This window comes from Sceloporus occidentalis, unplaced genomic scaffold (assembly GCF_023333645.1).
Source record: "Sceloporus occidentalis isolate IW3139 unplaced genomic scaffold, rSceOcc1.0.p SCAF_2, whole genome shotgun sequence".
In the NCBI taxonomy this organism is placed as follows: Eukaryota; Metazoa; Chordata; class Lepidosauria; order Squamata; family Phrynosomatidae; genus Sceloporus; species Sceloporus occidentalis.
Window position 1 is genome coordinate 195389454 of NW_028316982.1, and position 19930 is coordinate 195409383.

Sequence of the window (19930 nt, forward strand, 5' to 3'; positions counted from 1 at the left end):
TTGTGGTCTTTTCCAACTCTATGATTCTAGGTTCTAGATACATTTCCCTAAACCTGCTTGAAAACAGAATAATAAATAATAAAACTAATTAAACCCTACACTTAGGTAACCACATTTGTTTTCTACAGATCAGGAAATAATCCTTAATTGTCATCAATTTGTTATTTGTTCTTGTTTCAACTGCATGTATGAGTCTCTCTCTCTGTCTGTAGTGCATGTATCTATATCTATAGGAGATTATATGAAAGATGCCATAAAGTGAATAATACTCAAGTAATTAAACAGCTGTGTAATGCTACTACTGCTAACAACAAAAAATTCCAAGGGGTCACGATTGTTTGTATTTTGGGGTTAAACATAAAAGAAAGATAATTTACAAACAAAACACCCTTTCTCCTCCAAGTATTACAAAATACACAAGATCTGTGTCCTTAGGAAAGTTAGCTTGATGTAGAAATAGCCAGGAGACACAGATGTTTCATTTTCCATAATGTCAAGGTGAGCTCCTCTTTTGTATTATGAGACGAGAAGGCAAGGGACAGGTCTCTACTGAGCCCTCAGGGAATTCTACCACAAGCAGGTGTTGTACTCTTGTTTGGAAAAGGGCTGTTTGCTAATATTAATACTGCCTCAAAATCAGCTTTCTGTTAATTTAATAGTTTAATAAATAATACTTGTTTGTACATTTGAAGTATTTTTTTCTTTTGATTATTTTAAGAAACATGAAGGCAGTATTAAAACTAGGATACCCATAAAGGAATAAAAAAATCAGATTTAAACATGCAAAGCCAAACATAGTAGCAGAGTGCAAAGCTTTAGAGGAAAACAAAGGGGTACCTACTTTCTGCGGCTAGAAGTCCTAGCAGGAAGGCAGCATTTGGACAAACAACAAATAGCATGAAGATTTCAACATAAGCATTTATAAAAGCTGCACATGGCACTATAGCTTAGCCACAAAAGAGACACATAAACTGATTTTTATTTAAATAGATTGTGTTTTAATATGTGGCCAAACTGTATAAAATAAAAGCAATATATTTGCTCTATGCTCAGAATCTGATTGTCTGATAATTTTTGAACTTACACAATACAGTGTTTCTGCTATCAATTGTGCCACATGGGAATGAGGAAGCACCTGTGAACCAGCTATAGTATATGGGAAAACTGTAGCATAAACAAAGTATAATGGATTTAGCTCTTTTTCAAACATGGACTTCAATCCTATGCATGCTTACCTGGAGCAAGACCAACTAGTGGGTCTTACTTCTGAGTAGACATCCATAGGACTGTACTGTTACTCTGCCAGGCAGTTCAATCATAGTTCCAAAGCACTGATTTGTTATTAATTGAAAGCAATTATTTCAGAAGGTTTTGTAGCTGAAATAGTAATATTACAATAATATAATAATAAACATAATAGTTAAATTATGGAAGTACTAATTACAGTTTTTATATATTACAGTTTATATATACCTTAATCTTAAAATTGCACAGCCAGTAATACATTATGGCAAACAGATATATTCAACATCAGACAGAACATTAGAGCTGTTTTAATAGAAATAAAACATTCTTATTGTATAAAGGCATTGTGTACTGGCTATAACATTTTTCAGTTGCTTAGCTTTGTGTGATACTGGACAGTTTATGCAACTACACTTTCAGAAGACAAAAAAAAATATTACTGAACTCGATCTATAGCTGTACAATCTAAAATTGGCACACACAAAAAGAAAGGAGGAAAATAACAGGGTAAAAATCAGGAGAAGGTAAGTTACATGTAATCAGAACTTTTTTTTTTGGAAAAAGCAAAGAAAGAGGGAAACATATTCAGACATGCCTTAAAGAGAGTTATACGTTTTACCAGATAGATCTATGCGGGAAAGGTAAGTATCTATATTATGAAGAGCTGTAATGGGATGTTTACAGAAAAATGTTATGCTCATATGTTTTTATGATCTTTTTATGGCAATGAAATTAATTTAGCCAATGAACTGGAAATTCATGAACTGGAAATACCCAATAAAGCCCTTGATCAAATTGTAGGAGATTAGAGCAACGAGTAAAACTTAGAGCTAACAAAGCAAATAAGGGAGCATCCGAACAACTGCAAGAAATACTGCTACATTTTTTGTAATCTAATAATATAAGGGTCTTCTGTCATGGGTTGCATCCAAACTGCAGAAATAATCCAGTTTGACACCATTTCAACTGCCCTGGCTCAATGCTATGGAATTCTGGGAATCATAGTTTTGTAAGAAATTTAGCCTTCTCTATCAGAGAGCTCTGATACCACAACAAACTATAATTCCCAGAATTCTGTAGCACTGAGCCAAGGCAATTAAAATGGTGTCAGACTGGATTATTTTGGCAGTGTGGATGAAGCCATGATTTCTGTCTTCTGTTTCAGTAGATCTAAATGATAATGATAAAAATTAGAAGGAAAAAAGAAGACACATTTTCTTTTTAAGTATTTTAACCCATGTTTAGGATGTCCTCAGAACAAAATATTGCAATCTCTTCAGTTTTTTTTATACTTTTCTGTTTACAACATGCTGCTGACAAGATGGTTGAGATATTTAAAAATATTAGTGTTAAAGATGGATCAATGGAAACTGCTTATCACAGCTAAATTTTTTAAAAGGTCCCCCAAATGGTCCAATTTTCTAATCCAGAATAATGCCTATAGCTTTTCTCAATTCATATTAAATCAAGCCTTTCTCTGATTTTACAAAGTACTGTTCTACACAGTAAAAAACAGAATAAAACACAGGAAGATGAGGTTTTAAGTCTCAGATCTTCTCATTACTACAATCAATTGTATATTTGTTAAAAGTTTTTCTAAATTGAAATGTCTGATATGACACACATGCACACACGCACACACACACACACAATCAGTCAGATGATCCAGTGCTTTAAAAACAGCACATTACATTATTTAATTCAATCAAAATAGTAGTTACATGTTGCCTATTAAAGTAAATGATGCTAGAAAGTTCATTTTGCTTGCCATCTAGTGGCAAACTGAGTAGTGAGAGGCCTGTTTCAGTAAACTTTCCATCTGAAATAGCTTACATAAGATGTTCTACTGAACATGACTATTAGATATTCTTGCTAACTAAGCAGTTTTCCTTCAGGACATTATAGCCAGCTGGGAGAAAGCAATTATTTTGGGGTTGGTATACTCATAAATATAAAATTTCTAGAAATCTAAAGCCATGAAAAAAGTGCTCTTGAGGTTAGAGGAAAGGAACTGACAAGAAATTAATGCAATACTCAGTATAATATTGAACACCATGGTAGTTCAATAGGATTTCTTCCTCTCAGGGAGGTTTTGAGGCAACATAGGAGGCTATGAAAGTTGAAGGCGAAGAAATAACTTTTTCCTAGCTCTGACTGCATAAGTAATTCCAGCAGCAGAATGACAGTATTTGAACCTGCCCTTATTGATCAAACCTAAACTTATTTTTTGTTTCAACAACATAAAATGCATAAAAATCAATCAAAGGGTGTTCAGTGGAGGAGAACAGGCCCAAAGGCAGAAGATGCAGGGTGTATGTTCCTAGTATTTCCAAATCATATGAAAGATAGCTAAAAGATGGCAAGCAACGATTCATAAGCAAAGGAAATCCTATGTGCTCCTCTCATGGCAGCAAAATATCTTTTGGACTGGAACACTCTCTATATCTGTAGTACACACAGTAGGAGCATCCTGAATGTTGGGAGTGTGGAGGACAGCACTCCTAAACCTGCAACTGAATAAATAAAATACTTCATTTCCCAAGTTGGGCTCTGATTCGTGGCTTCATTTTCTGTTTCAGGAATAATGAGGATTGGACAGAGAGATAGCTTGACTTTATATATATAATCTAGTGCATATGTTCAAATTGAGTTTCTACAGATAAGGAAATGATACACAATGGAAGAGAAAGCTATTCCAGAGTTTCACTCTCTTCCTCTTGTTCCAGCTTTGAAGCCATACAGATGATGAGAGCTGGGAGTAAAGAATCAGGAGGGCTCTGTGGCTGCATATCTGAACTTTTCTTTTTTTTGAAGCTTTCTAAGTTATGGCATAGGAGTCACTCTGTCCAGGGGATAGATAGCCTGGATTTAATTTCAAATCACGATTGGGGGAGAGGTATACTTTACAGAGTGCTCTTATCTGTGGGGATTCAGTTTTGCCATCCCACTCCTGCAGATAAGAAAAAACATGCATGGTCAAGCCCTATTAGAGTCAATAGGCAGCAACATATGCCTGGCCACATGCATGCACCACCACTGACAATAATGGGGTGGGGTGATCCACAGATGCTCAGATCCACAAATGGCTAGCCCATTGATACAGCGAGTCCACTGTATTTGATTTTTAACATGTTGGTTAAACAGACAAAAAAGAACGTCGGCTCCTGCCTTCTCAGGTTGGCACGCAGGGATAAACCAGTCAGTAGTGGATCGTACCACCTGCATTTCCGAGAATATTGCTTTATTTTGCCACCCTTCTGTTTATCTTAAAACTTTGTTTGACATTTGTGGGGTCCACTGATTTTTTTAGCTGTTTTTTGAATTTATTTTTTTTGTTTAGCTAGCAAGCAAACAGCCTGAAGTACAGGAGGAAGAGGAACATTCTATTAGTGAACAGTCTGCATTCTCACTGCATTTTCTATAATGATAGAGGGATAAAAATGATAACATATTGCACAGATGATACTAAGAATCAATATTAATATTGCTATTTTTGTCACTGGCAGCAGCATTTATATAGCATCTTTGGATGTTCAAAGCATTTCAGTAATCTTTATAACAAAGTTCTAAAGCAGAACAATAGTATCTCCATACTGAGTTCATGACTGAGATGAGATTTCGCAAGGGACTTTCCAGCTCATAGATCATTCTTAGTTACTAAACTGCATTAAGCCTCAAACAGAAGATTCTTCATCACTGCTTTAATATTTTTCAAAGTTTAAAACTCAAGCCAGGAATCCAAAGTACTGCTTTCATTTTTCCTCTCACATATCACATTCTTTACCCAAAGCTGTGTGTGCAAAGAGAAGTAACTATTGAAAAAGCAACAATGTATAACTTTAACATATGTTGGTATATTCAAAAAAAGGTACTGAAACCATGCTGATATACAGAAAGCAAGAGAAACTATTTAAGTTTTAGAACAGGAAAGTGACACTGGACTATTGCAAGTGGACTATTTTTCCCCCATCAAGAATAAGGAACAAGTCAAAAGTTATTCCTTGCTCAAGCCCCAAATGAAAAGCTAAGACCTCTTGAGTAAAGAAAGCATAACATTAAATCTTACAAAAATATGAAAAAAATTATTAGGTCCTACAGTTGTGAATACAAGTAGTAGACTCCTCTGTAAACATGTGGTCTAATTCTTAGAAAATGCAAACACCATTAAAGAAAAAACCAAAAAAGCTATGTTTAATCTTCGTGAACCAGGAATCATGCCATAATTGAGAAAGTATAGGGGGAACTTTCTGATCCACTCGATTTTCCAGTGTACTGGTAATTAGCAGTAGGCTTAGCATTGTGGCTGGGATTTGGTTCAACAGTACTATTTAATGTATACTTCATGTACTTCCTGAACTCATTGAAAAGTCCACCCTGCCTCCCCTCAAATGGGACAACTGAAGTGTGGTTTTTTTATTTCTTGTCTTCATGGTTTGTCTAAAAATAGCATTGTGTTTTTCTTTTGTCTCATCAAGTGACTGAAACATGGGAACATTGTTTATAACTTGTCTGATGACCATATCAGAGAATGCCTACATTGCTGGAGGTCTAGTTTTGTGTAGATTCTGCAATAAAGGGTACAAATATGGGGTGCTAAAATGTCCTGTTCTGTTTCAATAGGATTAAACAGTAAGCTCACTTCCACACTGTTTTATTTGGATATCTTGAACAAGTATGTAATAAAACAACTATAACATGTGTCTACACTACTCTTTAGAAACATTCATGCAATTCAAGAAATGGAATTTAATGGAATCACAATTGTTTAGCCAAAAGCATGTCTGTATCTAAAATCAGAAATAATGCTGAATGGTATAATAGTTTGAGAAACTTTCACTGAAAATACCTGAGGAAGTGGGGTCTTCAGAAAAATCTGGGAGTTCTTCAGGGGGATCACCATAGAAAGAATTAAATTTGTGACTTGACACTGCTGCTAGTACTGCACCCTAAATAAATAAACAGTTCAAGTTAAAACATATCAGTAATTTTCGCTCATACACTCTTGATCACAATAATCCTTAACCCATCATTACTCTGAGGACAGAGATGAATCAGAAGACTCTAAATTTTATTCACAAGTAAAAAAAGGCTGCTTATCTATAGCAGGTGTACAAGCATTTATCTCTATAGAGACAACTTAGAGAATATGTAGATGACTCGAGAAACATTGCCAGTTGCTCCTGTTTTTTTTTTTTAAATGGTCTCTACCATTAATCCTTTACTCACAGATCATTAATTACCTGGAGTAGAGTCCTGATATCTTCAATAACACATGCACAAGAGTCCACCTTCAAAAAGTGTCTCTAAACTTACAGGATAGTGTCACAGAAGTCTGAGAGCCTATTTACACATTAGTCAGGAGAAGTACTAAATTGAGCTATCAGAAATCTGGGTCCTACACATGAAAAGTTGCTTTTCCACAGTGAGGCAGTCCTATTCAAATAGGCCAGTGTTGTCTATATATATCTCTTTTGTTTGGGGATTGTTTGCTCTTTATTCTGTGTAGCGTTGTGGGGTATAGGAAGAAAATACAATTTTAGGAAGTAAAGCCAAATCTAAGTATAGCATCACTTTGTGTTTATGCAAAAGAAAACAAGATGCTTTTCACTATAAATCAATCATATTAGCTAGTAATTTGTATGTAGTTGGCAAACAAATAACACAGGCCTCAAGTCATCAAATCTAACTGCTTGTATAAGAAAAAAGCCTCCCATTCTGGTAGGGAGCCTAAACAAAGGGATGTCCAATTTTTACACACTTGCAAATAAAAGTGTTCCTAAATAGCAATAAAAAAGAACACAGAACAAATATTGTCCAGTATATTCAAATTATTTAAATACTGAATAAATAATGGCCAATTAAGTTACAGGGAAGAAAGAAATTTCTAAGACAAAGTAGGAAATAGTACAGTCTAGTCTCTACATTTGCGGGAGTTGTGGTGCAAGACCCCCACAAAAGTGGAAAAACTGCAAATATGTGGAGGAGGAGGATGTGCATGTGCTGTTCTCCCCCCCTTGTGTGAATGCCCCTCATGTTTTCCCTGTGCCTTGGCTGGTTAAGGAAAGCCAGCCAAAGCACAAGGGAAAGGTGTGAGGGGCATGCACACACGCTCCCCCCCATGCTTTGGCCAGTGAGGGAAGCTGGCCAAAGCATAGGAGAAGGTGGGAGGGGTGTGCACATGTGCTCCTCTTTCCCCCATGCTTGGGCTGGCTGAGGGAAGCTGATCAAAACACAGAGGAAGGTGGGAGGGGCATGTGTATGCCCTTCCTGGCTGCTCCCTCCTTCCTTTTCCCTCAAGAGGAAAAGTTTGGGAGGGAAGAGGAGCACACCTGTGTCCTCTCTGGCCATGCCATGGGCAAACTCACAAATAATCAAATCCACGAATGTTAAACCTGTGAAAATGGAGGACTGCCTGTACATGAAGGAACATACTGGGAAGGAATCACAAAGAACCTGCTTTGAAGTGCTCTAACACAGTGGATCAGAAGGAAAATTAAAGGGGGGGTTGCTTGCGGAAGGGGCCATCACAGTGACTTGCATCCACAAGATATGTAAAACCCTTTTAGAAAAGAAAGGAGCACCCATCAGGTCTCAAGCTAGAACTGTAGGATGTTCCTGTAGTTGGCTCTAGTTAGGTGCCAAAAAAAATGAATGGGAATTACACAGAGATCATAAAAAAGAACATCACTTGACATCTCTAACAGCTGTGGTCCATGTGAAAAAGAAAATACTTGCAAATAATTAAACTTTATTCGGCAGCAAACAGAAAGGCTTGTTCTTTCTTACATTTTTGCTTTGCAAGAACATATCAATTTGTTAGACATAAATGTAAACTTTATAGCTGCAAAGAGACCTTTTGAAGTAGCCTTAAAAGAAATAAAAGCATCTCTGCTGAAGACAGAATAGAAAATAGGCTCCCTTGCAACCTCAATGAATCTTCATAAAAATCTGATTTATTTGACTGAGTTAAAGAGCTATCTGGAGGAGAGTGCATCTGGATTAGTAGGTATAATGTCTATAATGTCACCCTCTTACCATAAGAGGACCTATGACTACAGTCAGTCCTCCTTATCCACGGATTTTTTTATCCACAGATTCAAGCATCCACAGCTTGTAAATGTTAAAAAAAGTATTAATTCCAAAAAGCAAACCTTGATTTTCCATTTTAGGACACTATTTTGCTATGCCATTATACAGTATTTAATAAGAATTGAGCATCCACAGATTTTGTTATCCACAGGGGATCCTGGAACCAAACCCCAGTGGATAACAAGGACCCACTGTACTTGAATTAATACTAATCACAAATATGCATTGCCAAGGAGTTATTTGCTGTAGTGGCACTCCATGAAGAAGTGATAGCTACAAAATAAACTTAGTGCTCATATTTGTCCAAGTACATTCTATTGGTTTGTTGTTGTTGTTAAATGCCCTCAAGTTGACCTTGACCCTGTGGATGAGACATCTCTAAGACCCCCTATCCTCTACTGCTCTGTGTAGGTCCTGCAGGCTAAGGCCCGTGACATCCCTGATTGAGTTTATCCATCTGGTGTGTGATCTTCCTCTCTTTCTAACACACCTTCTCGAGCATTAATGTCTTTTCTAGTGAGTAATGCCTCCTCATGATGTGGCCAAAGTACGACAGCCTCAATTGGGTCATCTTGGCTTCTAGGGGTATTCAGACTTGATCTGTTCAAGAACTCATCTGCCTTTTTGGCTGTCCACAGTATCCTCAGCACTCTTCTTCAGCACCACATCTTTTTCTTTATAGCTGCTTTTTTCTGTTCAGTTCTCACACCTGTATATAGTGATGGGGAATACTATGGCTTGAATGATTCTAACTTTGGTGCTTTTAAAGATCTTGCCTAAATCTTTAATCATTGCCCTTCCCATTCCTAGTCTTATCTCTTGGCTGCCATCTCAATTCTGATCAATGGTTCTGCAGCAAGTCTGTCTTTGCATTTTCTTCCTTGACCTTCCTTAGTAATTGTTTCAAGCCTATAATATTTTCTGCTAGTAATATAGTGTCATCCACATTTAGAGTGTTGATTTTCCTTTCTCCTATCTTCATTTCTTCTTCTTCTAAGTCTAAACCTGCTCTTCATATGATGTTCTCTGAATACAAGATAAACAAGTAGGGTGATAAGATGCAGCTTTGTCTAGCCCCCTTGCCAACTGGGAACCATTCTGTTTCTCCATATTCTGTTCTAATAGTGTCCTCTTGTACTGCGTTCAGATTTCTCATCAGAACTATCAAATGTAGTTGGACTCCCATGTCTCTGAGATCATTCCATTGGTGCTGGCATATAGATACTGCTTGTGTTTTACATGACAACAAATCAACAAAGCTTTATATTTTGTTTTCACGGGTAGTGTCAACATAGGAGATGCCTCTTTAGTGGCACTCATAAAGGGAGGGTAATGTATCAATGAAGCTTCACTATGATACTCTGAGAACTTCCATGAGAGAATAATGTTTTCCTCAGTACAACTTGTTGTTGCTGCGTGCCTTCAAGTTGTTTCTTACGGTGACCCTAAGGCAAACCTATCATGGGGTTTTCTTGGCAAGAGGTGCTTGCTATTCCCTTCCTCTGAGACTGAAAGAGTGTGACTTGCCCAAAGTCACCCAGTGGATTTCCATGCCTTGAATAGGGATTTGAACTTCGTCTCCAGAGTCATAATTCAACAATGAAGCCACTATACCACACTGAACCCTGGCTTTGTTTTAAATTTCTAACTGCCTTCATTACCTGAATGGCAAAGGCAGCCTTGCTCTGTTCGCCTAAATACTGTTCCAGATTAGATCTGGTGTGTGTGTGTTTCTGGGGATGAGTGGATTCTGCAGCCAGAATCATCACACTGACATCAGTGAGGGAGGGCAATTTAATCAAGCCTCCTCTCGTGAAGATTCTAATTGCAGCCCAGATAGCTATATGTAGGAAGAACTGTGAGAAACTGGCAATCCTGCCCTGGTCATTACTAGATCTGGTCCCTTTGTGGGAGCTGGACAGGAAATTGGTGCTTCCAAGGAGAGATTGCTAAGGCAGCCAGAACCTGTGAAGACAGCCACTTGTAAGATGATGGAGTCCGTTCCTTTATTTGACACTGAAAGAGCTACATGTGAAAACCTGTCCCTTTTGAGAGTATTTTTTTTACTGAAATATGCTTGTAAGTCAACTTTTAACTTTGCAAACTGCTTTGCCAACTTTTTTAAAAAAGCACTACATAAATATTTCAAATAGATAAAATAGTAAGTAAATTTCTGAAATACTGATCTATTGCTAGAGTTGTGCATTTATATTACTTTACTGTTGCATTCCCTGTTGCTCATTTTCTGACTAAAACTTTTTCAACAAATAATTTTTCTGAGTTATATAAACAAATAACTAGAGAACTATCCTGAATGTTATTTTTAAATATTTACATGTAAACAGCTGGCCAGAAACTGGCCAGATTTACCTTCAATTTTCTTCTTGCATTGAATTTCCTCAGCTGTTCAACAGTTTCTGGAAGGTGAATCTTGTATGCATAGCGATCACGTTCCTATAGATAAAATAATGGGACTTATTAATCAGGATCAGGTAATTGTGCTCAGTATGAGATAACAAATGCACATAGTCAGACTAAAACCCCTAAAAATAATTACATCACTGAATCTGGCAAACAGCAGGTTTCAGGAAACATTTATTGTTTAATGTGAAGTTGAAGGCTTTCATGGCAGGCATCCATAGTTATTTTGTGGGTTTTTTTTGGGGCTATGTGACCATGTTCTAGAAGAGTTTATTCCTGACGTTTTGCCTGCATCTGTGGCTGGCATTTTCAGAGAATGCTGGCATGGAAGCGAGTTGGGTATGTGTATACACACACACACACACACGCACACACACACACACACACTCTGTGTGTGGCCCTGGGTAGGGGGGAATGATTTCCATGTTAATCTGTGTATTGTTCTGTTGTTGATGGCAAGGCCTCAGGGTAGAAGGATATGCAAATAGGATTAGTGTCTGTTTAATTAGTGATCATTGTCTGCTCGGAAACCCCCTGACCCTGGGTGGTTTTTCATTTGCATTTGGTGAGTCCTAATTTTGCTGTTTTTCAGGACTGGTGGACAAATTTTGTTCACTTTAAGGGTTTCTTCTTTTCTGTTGAAGTTGTCCAGGTGTCTGTGGAATTTCCTGACAGTCAGGGCTGTTCGACAGTGGAACACACTCCCTCGAAGTGTGGTGGAGTCTCCTTCTCTGGAGGTCTTTAAACAGAGGCTGGATGGCCATCTGTCGGGGATGCTTTGATTGAAAGTTCCTAAATGGCAGGGGGTTAGACTGGATGGCCCTTGTGGTCTCTTCCAACTTTAAAATTCTATGATTCTATGACTTCAATGGCTTCCTTGTGCATTCTGACCTGATAGTTGTTGGCATCTAGCACCTAGACTGGGTTCCACAGGTGAATGGTTATTCCAGCTCAAACATCAGAAGGGCTGTCAGACCCAGAAAAAACCAGAGTGAAGACAAGCAACCACCCAAAGGGAAGGCATTTTTACCATACATCAAAAGAGTCACAGATAGAATAGGGAAACTGGTGCGGGAACATAACCTCCAAATGGTTTACAAACCAACAAAGAAAATGCAGCAAATGCTGCACTCAGTGAAGGACAAGAGAGACTCTCACAGCCGCAGGAGTTTACCACATACCATGCAGCTGTGTACAAGTCTACATAGGTACCACCAAACACAGTGTTCAAACATGAATCAAGGATCATGAGACACACTACAGACTGAGTTAGCCAGAAAAATCATCATCAGCAGAACACATTATAAACCATCTTGGGCATAAAATGTTGTTTGAAAACACTGAAATTCTGGACCTTGCCAACAACTATCAGGTCAGAATACACAGGGAAGCCATTGAAATCCACAAACACCTGGACAACTTCAACAGGAAAGATGAAAAACTTAAAAGTGAACAAAAGATGGCTACCAACTATTGAGATAGTTTTATCTTGTACTAAAGTATCTTAAGGGAGCTCACTATGAGGTAGCAAAAGCCAGACAAAATAGAAAACAGAAGTAATAGCACAGTGGTTCTCAAACTGTGGGGCAAGACCCCCAAGGGGGACATGAGAGTTACTCAAGGGGGGGGGGGGTTGTTGCAAGACTTGGAAGCCCTGAGTGCTCCTCCACTCCTAAAACTGTTCTAATTTGAATGCTATTTCCTTATAGGATGTTAAAATATGAATATATATGAACATGCAAATAAAAATACGCACACTAAATAAATAAAATCTTTTCATTCATATACTACATCAAGTGTGGGGGCAATATCTGCATATAGATATACAGTGGTACCCCGGGATACGAAATACCCAGGTTACGAAATTTCCGGGATACGAAAAAATCCCATAGGAAATAATTGTTCCGGGTTACGAATGTTTATTCGGGTTACGAAAAAATTTTTTGGTGCTTTTTCCGGCTTTTTCGCACGAAACGCGGCTTTTCCCCATTAGCGCCTATGGCGATCCGGCTTACGAAGGCTTTTCGGGTTACGAACGGCGCCCCGGAACGAATTAATTTCGTAACCCGGGGCACCACTGTAATGGAGGGGGGATCCCAAGGGTAAAATTTTTGAGTTCCACTAAAGTAACAGAACAAATGTTTCTAGACACACCACAAAAACATGACTCAACAGCATTGAGGCCCTTTTGAAATAAAATGCTTTTTTACTTGTTGCCAGAAGGCTAAGAACAAAGTTGTGGAAATTACAGATAAACTGAACAAATATAATTTTGCAGATTTCTGATAAAACACTGGAAACCAATAGATTACTCAGCCAGAAACCACTACTAGGTGCCTCTGGTTAAGGTCCTGGGTTCTAGGGATAACTTTCAGAGATAATAGAATATTGGGAATACTGATCTCTTTTAGCTGGCAACTGGAGTTACAGTTTTAGTGTTAACTCCTGTTAGTGCTCTTGGACATCTCAGCGGCTTTCGATACCATTGACCATGGTATCCTTCTGGAAAGCCTGGGAGAGTTGGGTATCGGGGGCACTGCGCTCCAGTGATTCTGTTCCTACCTCTTGGGCAGGTTCCAGATGGTGCAGCTGGGGGACGTGTGCTCCGATAAGAGGGCGCTTACATCTGGTGTCCCTCAAGGAGCCATTCTGTCCCCCATGCTATTCAACATTTACATGAAACCGCTGGGCGAGATCATCCGGAGACACGGGGCGCGGTGTTATCAGTACGCTGATGACACCCAATTATGTTTCTCTGTGTCTCCGACTGAAGCAGTGACCAAGGATGGCATCTCTCCTCTAAATGCCTGTCTGGAGTCGGTAATGGGCTGGATGAGGGAAAACAGACTCAGTTTGAATCCAGAGAAAACGGAAGTCCTTGTGATAGGTTCCCCGGGTCTGGGGATGGATATTTGTCCACCTGTCCTGAATGGGGTCACGCTCCCCTTGAAGGACTCTGTTCGCAGTCTGGGGGTGCTTCTAGACTCGTCGCTCCACCTTACACCTCAGGTGGATGCGACGGACAGGAGCACCTGTTATCAGCTTCGGTTGATATGCCAGCTGCGACCCTACTTGGGCTGGGGGGACCTTGAAACAGTGGTACATGCTCTGGTGACCTCTCGGTTGGATTTCTGTAATGCGCTCTACATGGGGCAACCCTTGTACCAAACTCGGAAGCTTCAATTGGTTCAGAACATGGCAGCTAGACTGGTCACTGGATCTTCCAGGACCAGCCATATAACACCTGTTTTGAAAGATCTACACTGGCTGCCTATTCGCTTCCAGGTGCAATACAAGGTGTTGGTTATTACCTATAAAGCCCTAAATGGCTTGGGCCCAGGGTACTTGGAGGACCGCCTCTCCCCATACAATCCGCCCCGCGCTCTCAGGTCAGCCGGGAAGCAACTGTTGAGAGTTCTAGACACAAAATATACTGTAACAGCTCAGAGGGCCTATTCCATCTCGGCCCCACAGCTCTGGAACTCTCTTCCCGGCGAGCTCCGCTCAGCTACCTTCCTTGACCAATTTAGGAAGGGGTTAAAAACCTTCCTTTTCAAACAAGCTTTCTCCCAGACAGTGTAATTACCTGTACTCCCCCCAACACACTGCATATGTAAGCTGAATCAGCTAGTTTGTACGTTTTTATCCTGTATTTTAACGTTGTGTATAATTGTTTTAAATTCTGTTTTTAACTGTTTTTTATTGATGCTGTTGTTGTTGCAATTGTATATTGCACTCTGCTTGTCACCCGCTTTGATCTATTGGAAAAGCGGGTTAGAAATAAATAATAATAATAATAACAATAATAATAATTTTTCTTTTTGTTTTACTGTATCTGTTAAGATTTTGATTTTTAAAAAATTTATGTATGTGTGTGAACTGTTTGAATTGTCTGTTACTATGCCAAGTCAAATCAAATTTTATTTACATCAAGCCAATGGCCATTGCATTAATAACAAATAAAGTTGTGCAAGGAAACATAACCAGCATAAAAGATTATTAATTCTAGTGCCTATGCAACCCCCCCACCCCACCCCCGCCCCCCAAAAAACATCCCATGGCTCTGGTACTATTTTAGTATGCTGTTCTTTGTCATATTTTAATATTTTATTTTTTGCTATTTATTATAGTTCCTATTTTGAATAGTATAATCAAATACATTTTGAATGGTTAACTCAAATAAATAAAGAAGACAAAACACTAAAGAATGAACATAAAGATGAGCTGTAAACAGATGTCAAATTTCAGTTACCAAATCATGACAGTTTACATTGATCAATATCTGGCAAACAGAAAAAGTAATCTCGATTTTTATGCAGAAAAAATGCACAATGAAAATGCATGAGAAAAAAAAAGAGGACCAAGATGAATGTAAAAAACCAAAATAAAACCAAGGGCCAAGCTAAATGCAACAAAGTATTTCATATGTTACCAGCTGATCTATGGACAAGAAATTGAAACAAAGGTTAGTGACTAGCTTGATCAAGCTCAGGGGTAGGCAACCTTTTTGAGCCGGGGGCCGGGTTGCTGTCCCTCAGACAACTGGGGGGCTGAAGCCAAAAAATAAATAATTAACTAATTTTTTAAAAAATTAAATATATAAATAAACCAGGACAAATGTAGGACAAAATTTTCAAATGGAAGACACTTTTTTAAAAAAAATGGAGGACACGCGAAAAAATTTGCTGATTTTTAAAAAAATGTTAATATAAATGCATGTTTCCGAGGCTTCTATAGACAATTGTCCCCCAAAGGCCCCGGCGGCAATCGGCGGCAGGACTGGGCTGGGGCCGGTCCCGAGGCCTCGCCGGGCCGCAGGTTGCCTACCCCTGATCAAGCTTATGAACAGTGATTTGAAGGACTTTTGGTCATTTGCATTATTTTGGTTACCTTCAGCCAAGGATGGTTGAGTGCCTCATAAACAGTTATTCTTTCAGCTGGGTCCAGCATGAGCATGCGCCGTACCAGATCTTTGGCACTTTCAGAGATATGGCTCCACTGCCTGGGATTCATCTAGGTTTTAAAAAAAAGTAAATGTAAATGAAGCCTATATACACAGCAAGGATCTTTATATGCTGCTTTTGGAGCTTTTGTTGTAGATAGATCTACATACTTAATGTTCAATAAAGACATTACCCTACAACTACTACGTTTTCTTGGACAGGACCAGTTGAAGAAATAAGTCACTGAATTCAGTTCCTTTTGCTGGGAAATGTAGTTCAACAAATAGAGGGGTGTGGGGTGTGTGCTGCATGATTGCCATTCCTGAACTAAATGTTACAGGAAATGCCTACAAAGAAACTGTTCCTTAGGTGCCTTTTTAAAAAAAGGAAAAGAAAATCACTTCAGATTTTTGAGATCTACGATGAAGTGATATCAGAATAGAGGATTCCTAAAAAATCACTCCAGTGTTGTGTTCCTCTTCTTGCAGAACTCTATCTGTAGGTTTCCATTTATTTGGAATTCCATGTTTAGAGAATAACCAGGATTTCACTACATGTACTGTATTTCCACAAACATTTAAGCAGACTCGAAAAGAGAAATTATGTACATCAACTCAGTTTGTATATTTATACAGACCCCCCACAATTCAGTTTTTCTTTGCCATGTAATCTGATTAAAAAAAATTAAGTCAGTAATTTGGGTAAATAGAGAAGGCACACTGTGCTGATGATAAATCTGGTGATTCTGTTGGTGTGAGGATAGGATGTATGTTTTATCTGCTCTCTGCACCCACAAAAAATTATAAGCAGTTGCTGGCAATTACCGATCATGGCATGGAAACATGGTGGTGATATGGTTCACTGAGAACTTTCCTGTGATTGGCTTCTAGTGGCACTTTACAACCAAAGTGTTTGCTCCTTAGTAACCTTTCTTAGTAAGTATGTTCTACAGTGCGCCCATGTCATACTCAGCTTTCAGCATATGCTGAAAGCCGTGCCTCAAGGAGCAACACAGTGTGCCGGAAAGAGTAATGGTGCACACACGTCTGGTGTGCCACGCTGTCGCAGGCCTGAGCCCCATTAGTTTAAAAGGGGCTCGAGCATACGCCGGGGGGGGGGGGGGGTCCGGTAAGAGAAGGGACCACTGTACTTGGACTTGAGAGATTTTTCACTTAAACAGTGAGGAGAAACTTGCACTGTTGTTTGTTTAAAAAAATAAACCCCAAACTATACAGAATAATTATCTTTTTTTTAAAAAAACAAACCTTGTAGCTCCTTAATATTTCTTTAAAAGCTTGTTTTGCTTTGTGCCACTTAGTACTGTGGTTTTCTTGCTTGTCTATATAAAGGATTCTGAATGTTCTTTAAATACATAAAGCAACTTAAATGACTTTGGGCCCAAACAGACAGGCCAAAATCACATGTATTATTTTAAATACAAAATGAAATTATTGCAACATATGTGACTGAAGAACTCATCTACACATTCCTTAAATATAGCATCTCATTACTCAATGGATCAGCTTCCTGAGCACAATGCCACATTTGCTTATTCCAACCACAGAAATGTACTGTATGTACTTATTACTGCTGAAAAAGTCACTGAAACTAACTAAAATTGGGTTAATTCTGTTGAAAATATATTAAAGAAAACAGCAGTAAGTGATTGATGGGGGCGGATTAACAATATCACATAGGATTATGTGATATTGGACTTCTGTTGTCCTTTAAATGTTCTTTTCATTGAACTGGGAGTATGGGTCCCATCCAGATAAACTTTATTCCTAACAACACCTCCTGGTAGTTTTAAAAATGCCTTCCTGCTTCAGCAGACTTAACACACTTTTGTCAGCTCAGTTCCTTTTACCTGTATATCTGCTCCTCCAGCCAGCTCCCACCTTTCTCCAGCCGGATCCTTATTGGCTATTTCAAACATTCTACAGTGTGCCCTTGCTTTATGTGGGGATCCGTGCCAGACCCTTTGCATAAAGCAAATAGTGCATATGCTTGAGCCCCACTGAAAATAATGGGGATTGTGCATGTGGCGTGACTTTCAGCATAAACTGTTCTGCGGCTTTCAGCATAATCTGAAAGCTGCATAAAAGACGCCCTGTGTATGACGTGGGTGCACTGCATTTTGCCAGTGCTTCTCCAAAGGTAGGAATAGGTTCTCTACAGAACATTTCTGCAATATTTTATTATGGCTGTGACTGATTTTTTTAAAAAAAGGTTAACACCACATTATCTATTAAATCATCTTAATTACAAAATGGACAAATGAATAAAATAGTAAAAAGCTAAAAATAGCTGCCTTTACAATACATGACACAAAACAACCTTCTTTAGGAGACTGGCTTAACCTTGTACAAAGCCAGAATATATTAATATGGATTTAAAAGGCTTCCACCCCCAATGGTTGGCTGGCAGCAATAGCAACTTCATTTATGTATTCCTTCATACTGCCTAAGCAGTCTCTAAGTGGTTTATAACTTTAAGCTAATTGCCCCCAACAGGCTGGGTACTCATTTAGCAGTCTCAGAAGGATGCAAGGTTGAGCCGAGCCTGTGCCCCTGGCTGGGACTAAACTCACAAACTTGTGGTTTGTGAGTGGGTGGCTGCAGTAAAGGCATTTTAACTACTGGGCTCCTGGTAAATTCCTTTGAAAGCTTCTATTGAAAGCCTTGATTGTTTGAAGTCTACACCTAAAATCTAAAGTGCAAATGTAGTCACAAAAGGATGATTAAGAATGATGGAGGTGTAGAGACTAATCACTAATCTATTCATAGTGAGAACTCTCTCTATTTAGTAAGCATGAAGAGTACTAATCACCTATCTAAGCTCAGAGCTGAGGAATGGTACTTCTGAGAAAGCTTTGTCAATTATGGCTGATTGAACTCAAACTAACTTTACCAATTAACTGTATACAAACTTGTAACTCAAAAGCTGGGAACAGTAAAGCAAATATAACTCAGAAAATCAGACTGGCATCTTCACTGGTTGAAAGCCTTGGGTGTTTGAAATGAAAAGGCTTTTATATGAAAAGATCAGTTCCAAATAAAAAGTTCCAATTTCCCCCTACGACGTATACAGATTTGAGTATCCCTTATCCAGAATTCCAAATCCAAATTGTCCAAAGGGTGGCTGAAATAGTGACATCTTTGCTTTCTGATGGTTCAGTATACACAAACTTTGTTTGATGCACAAAATTTTTAAATATATTATTTATAAAATGCATATAAGGTATATACAAAATATAAATATAAATTTCATGTTCAGCCTTGGGGTCTCAGTTCCAACATATCTTATTGTCTATGTGCAAATATTCCAAAATCTTTAAAAATTAAAAATTCAAAGGACTTTTAGTCCTAAGCATTTTTATTACAAAAGTTTCCAGCATTTATTTCTGGAGCAAAGCAACCACTTACCTTGTATTTTCCTTTGATTATGCCTTCAAACAATCTTTCCTTTGTTCCATAAAAAGGCAAACAACCACTAAGCAGAATAAAAAGGATTACTCCACAGCCCCATACGTCCACAGGCTTTCCATAAGGCTCTCGTTTTACTACTTCTGGGGCCATAAAATGAGGTGTTCCTACCCGCCCTAAAGGAAAATACAAAAACATTTTTTCATCTATTTCAAGGATGGAACTCCACAGCTTTACCTGTTTGGCATAAAAAGCCTAATTGTGCTTTTGAATAGACGGTTGAGGACTAAGGCACCCCAAAAATGAGAATCTGCTAGCTCTTTCCATTTGGGTAACTGAATCTTTGTCAAGGCAATATGCAATTTAATCTCATAGCATATATGATGCAAAACTAAGTTGAACATTTTCTTTATTCCAGTTCATAACATTTTATCACATGTTTTGACATTCTGCACAGTCTGATCAAGTAATATAGCCCTAGGCTGATATAATGCCTCTTGCTATATGTGCCTAACCTGAGGATGGAGGTTCATGTGGCCCAAAATAGACAGGCAAAAACAGACAGGTTCTAGGGGCAGGGCGTGCAGATGACACACGCCCCCGGATTGGCCAGAAGCTGCACTGAGGCTGCCTAAGACAGAACAAACCCAGGAGCAAAAGGAGCAGAAAAAAATCGATCCTTGCCAGCAGTCTACTGTAGACCACAGTGTCTGGTTGCTGCGGACCTGTGCTGATCGAGGCTCGGCTGTGGCTGGAGCAGCCAGAGTCCACTCCAAGCCTTCTGTCAGCTTGAGCCCTTGTGTGGGT

The 19930-nt window shown here is 38.7% G+C and overlaps 1 protein-coding gene across 14 annotated transcripts in view; it reads right to left on the bottom strand.

Moving 5' to 3' along the window:
- CASK (calcium/calmodulin dependent serine protein kinase) overlaps positions 1–19930 on the bottom strand; it is a 202563-nt gene that overhangs the window by 80031 nt on the left and 102602 nt on the right. For 10 of the 14 annotated variants that reach the window (XM_089511886.1, XM_089511884.1, XM_089511883.1 and 7 more), the window contains exons 7-11: positions 19124–19299; positions 15646–15768; positions 10705–10788; positions 6092–6191; positions 842–859 (exon numbers count right to left, since the gene is read on the bottom strand). In XM_089511886.1, the coding sequence (XP_089368012.1) occupies positions 842–859; positions 6092–6191; positions 10705–10788; positions 15646–15768; positions 19124–19299 (501 nt within the window). The remainder of the gene's footprint in view (positions 1–841; positions 860–6091; positions 6192–10704; positions 10789–15645; positions 15769–19123; positions 19300–19930) is intronic. The other 4 variants (XM_089511887.1, XM_089511885.1, XM_089511880.1 and 1 more) reach the window with 1 other exon arrangement.